At 43.7% G+C, this 3557-nt stretch overlaps 1 protein-coding gene across 2 annotated transcripts; it reads right to left on the bottom strand.

Moving 5' to 3' along the window:
* Positions 1-343: 343 nt before the first annotated feature.
* LOC123074089 (probable protein phosphatase 2C 1) lies at positions 344-3300 on the bottom strand. 2 transcript variants are annotated; one of them, XM_044497030.1, is made up of 12 exons: positions 3074-3300; positions 2457-2508; positions 2267-2346; positions 1992-2073; positions 1833-1903; positions 1658-1737; positions 1470-1567; positions 1178-1301; positions 1000-1082; positions 838-886; positions 678-745; positions 344-594 (listed from the first exon to the last, which is right to left on the bottom strand). In XM_044497030.1, exons 1-12 carry the CDS (start codon positions 3172-3174, stop codon positions 514-516), a joined length of 969 nt encoding a protein of 322 aa, XP_044352965.1. In that variant the 5' UTR covers positions 3175-3300; the 3' UTR covers positions 344-513. The 2 variants fall into 2 exon arrangements, with proteins under 2 accessions (XP_044352965.1, XP_044352966.1); XM_044497031.1 differs by having other exon boundaries at positions 1992-2099; positions 3074-3234.
* Between the last annotated feature and the right edge of the window lie 257 nt (positions 3301-3557).

The following is a 3557-nucleotide window of genomic DNA, read 5'->3' as shown; positions in this document are numbered from 1 at the left end:
ACTAGGCCCGGGGCAGACAGGGAGACGCGTCCGTCCAGTGTTCGCCTGGGCGCAAATCTGGCCGTAATTTACGCCGGATTTGGGTCAAGCTGGACACGAGCCGGACAGCTTTTGCGGTCGCACGTTGGGCCGTGGATTGCGTTTGTCTCGACTCAAACAGACTGGATTTGGACCAAACGCGGTCGCCAATTGGAGTTGCCCTAACGCGCTCGTGAACTTTAATGAACCTGTCAATGTTAGGTTCTGGACCGTTAATGAAAATGAGCTTGAAAATCTGAGGCTTAAATGATCATGAGTCTTAACGAGCCGAGCTGCTTGTTAATCCACCCCTGCAATAAGTCGAGATTCAAAGAGTAATTTTACTAGTATTAATAAACCCAATCTGCAGGAATTATACACGCATGGGTATTCACAAGTATACATTTCACTTCAATTTCCTTGGACTGCGGTATAGTACAACATGACCAAAATGGAAAAGAAAATGAATTTCTATTCAATATATACAACTCCTTTTCATTCATTCTGTTCAGTGGATGCAACTCCAGCAGCAGCGAGTTGCTCACCACCCACTTTCTCCAGTTCAACTCCACTACCCTGCAAATATCACACCACATAAACAACCCCAATGTGAAAAATGTAAATAACTTTATTGAAACTGAATGAATCTACAGGTCTACCTCATCGTCTGGGATCACCACTGTCTTCACTTGTGCGACAATGACCGTAATATCATCCATTTTACCGCCTGCATCAACAAAAAAAGGCATCATGAGCTTGCTGGTTCTGCTGGATGGAACAGAGCATGCCACAGCGTGTGATGGGATCATGGTCACGTACCTACTAGCTTAGCTCCAAGTAGCTTCTTCCACCAAGGAACATCAAAACCCTGCATGTAAGTAACCGGAATGAAATGTGTGATATCATACATTTTTTAGCAAAAGAATTGAAGAAACTTGTGAAGAGTGATAGGATAACAGGGAGGATGTATTTGTTTCGCACCCTACTCCGGGCCTCCATCGAGTAGGGTGAATCGAATGTTACATCCACTGAATGTTTTCTTGCAAGCTCCGCCAAAGCTTTTGCTGCGGAAAACATCAAAGTTTTCAGAGGGATTGGAAGGATGCACCATGCTGTTTTACGTCTCCAGTTGCCTGAGTGGAAAGAGGGAGAGATTTACCAGCTTCATCTGTGCCTAGAGACTCATTAATGACACCAAGGATCTCTTGATCAAATATATTGTCGAAGAATCCATCTGAGCCACTGACTATCATGTCACCCTCCATAAGATTTACAGTGCAAACCTGGCATAAAACCAAAAGGGATCAAGATCAGTAAGCAACAGTCTTCAAGAACACTTAAATATTGTTCGGCTCTATAGATCACCGCAGTGAAGTAATAAATGATCGACATTACAATAGTCGTGTCATATTGCTGGTGCTGCAACAGAAATAAAAAAAGCAACTAAATACCAGTGCATCTTGAGATGTTTGACCAATTGCCTCGGAGCTTAGCTGGTATGGACAATCAAAGTAATGTTCTTGCGGGCATGTAGAGAACATCACTTGGCCTATATGTTGAAGAAGAAAAAATATTAAAATTGGTATGAAGTAAGTATTCTAATAACCTTAAGATAAATATAAATTTCATTCATAATCACCTTTTCGAATAACTTTCAAACCACAGTCTCCCACACTCGCAATTTTCAGGGTTCCAGTCTTCTCAAGCATCGCGACGATTCTGTTACCATTGCACATAATTGTATAAAAATTTGACACATCTACTAGGAAAATGAGTGATCTGGAAGGCTGTAAACACTGTAAGAACATGCTTACACTGTAGCAGATCCAATGGAAGAAGTTGCAGCATGAGCCTTCATTAGAAGAATTTGAGGATCCTGACTGACCTGAAGACATGATATTTAGTTTGTCACACAGTAGTACATGACATGGTACTGGAACATAATTTATTCAGTAGTACTGACATAGAAATACCTCCTCATCCTTTATAAAAGTAGAGCTGTTTGCCATAAGCTCTCGAGAAAACAGAGCTGGGTTGACATTCTTTTCTGCCCATCTGTCAGTAGATAAGAGAATGACTAGCTGGATAAAAGCCATGTGTCAATGCAAATTGCTGAAAGCAACATATATCTCTTGTAAAGTGCTGAAAGCAATCCAAACTACAAGAGATGAGACTAAGGGCCCTGATTGCAATTCAATGGAGCGATTCTCGAAATAAATAAAGTTCATTGCAGCAAAGATGGCATTACCCTGAAACGCCATCTGCAATGGCAAATACTCCACCACCATCACCGCCCACAAAGAAAGCATCTTCTCCTCCGGTCTCAACCTTGATAATGCGAGAAAAAGTAGGGAACTTCAGGTCTACATATGGAAAAAGGCAAAAGCACCATCCAATATATGATTTGCAAACAACTGAATTGACATAAATTTGCTAACCTTTCTTGGGTGTGGGATTACATGAGTTCCAATAGATAACACAGCTTCCAACCTACAATCAAAGATTCACATGACCAAATGCCGACAGATGCACAATAAGTAAATCGAGAACCATAATTAGCACTTAAGAAGCAGATCCAACTTTCGGTCCACCATTAAACAAGAGCAAGCAACTTAGTTTCGCACCTTGCTACCAGTATGTATTAATAACGATAATTAATACTCCCTCCGTAAAGAAATACGTATAAGTGTTTAGATCAACGCTCTTATATTTGTTTATTAAGGGAGTAGAACACATGGCCAACACTATCTTCAAGTTAAACAGAAAAAAAAAACCACAAAAAAGTTAAACATAATTTCTTTAATTAATACTCCCTCTGTCCCAAAATATAAGAACTTTTTTAACATTATACTAGTGTCAAAAACGTTGGACGGAGGGAGTACGAATGGAAAAAAAAGACCAGTATAATCATTACTCGCCAGTCACTAGCCTATGTACTACCAGAAACCCCCCAAAATTATCTTATTCCAGGTTCCATGAACCGGGCGGAGCCTAACATTTGGGAATGCAATATTTCGTGAAAAAAGAAGGATGGAGCAAAGGGAGGCGTATATACTTGGCGGCGCGTAGAGGGGAGAAACGCGAGCGGCGGAGCGGGTGGTGGGGAGCAGCGTGGAGGCAAGGGGGCGAGAGGCGGGACGCGGTGGAAGCCGCCATGGCCGTCTTCTGGCTGCTGTGCCGCTGCGCTGCTATCCTCCGTCGCCCGCGGCAAATTGGGGAGGCGCTAGTGCTAGTGGAGGCAGACAGGCCACATCAACATGGCTGTCGCCTGTTGTTTTGCAGGCTCCCAGTAAGAGCAACTTTGCAGACCCCGCAAAAACTTGACCCGCAAAACGCGTTTGCAGTTTTACGAAGATCGCGTTTGCGGGTCGAAAACTAGCGCGGCAGAATAGATACCGTAAAATAAACTGTAAAACTGGAATAAAGAACTCCTTCCTCCAGTCCGGCCGTTGCCGCCCCTTCCTCCAGCCGGCCGCGCCCAACCCCGTCGGCCGCGCCTCGTCGCCCGCAGGCCATGCCCCGTCGCCCGTCGGCCGCGC

This window comes from Triticum aestivum, chromosome 3D (assembly GCF_018294505.1).
Source record: "Triticum aestivum cultivar Chinese Spring chromosome 3D, IWGSC CS RefSeq v2.1, whole genome shotgun sequence".
Lineage (NCBI taxonomy): Eukaryota > Viridiplantae > Streptophyta > Magnoliopsida > Poales > Poaceae > Triticum > Triticum aestivum.
The sequence above is the reverse complement of the archived record's forward strand: the minus strand, read 5'-3'. Positions and strand labels throughout refer to the sequence as shown.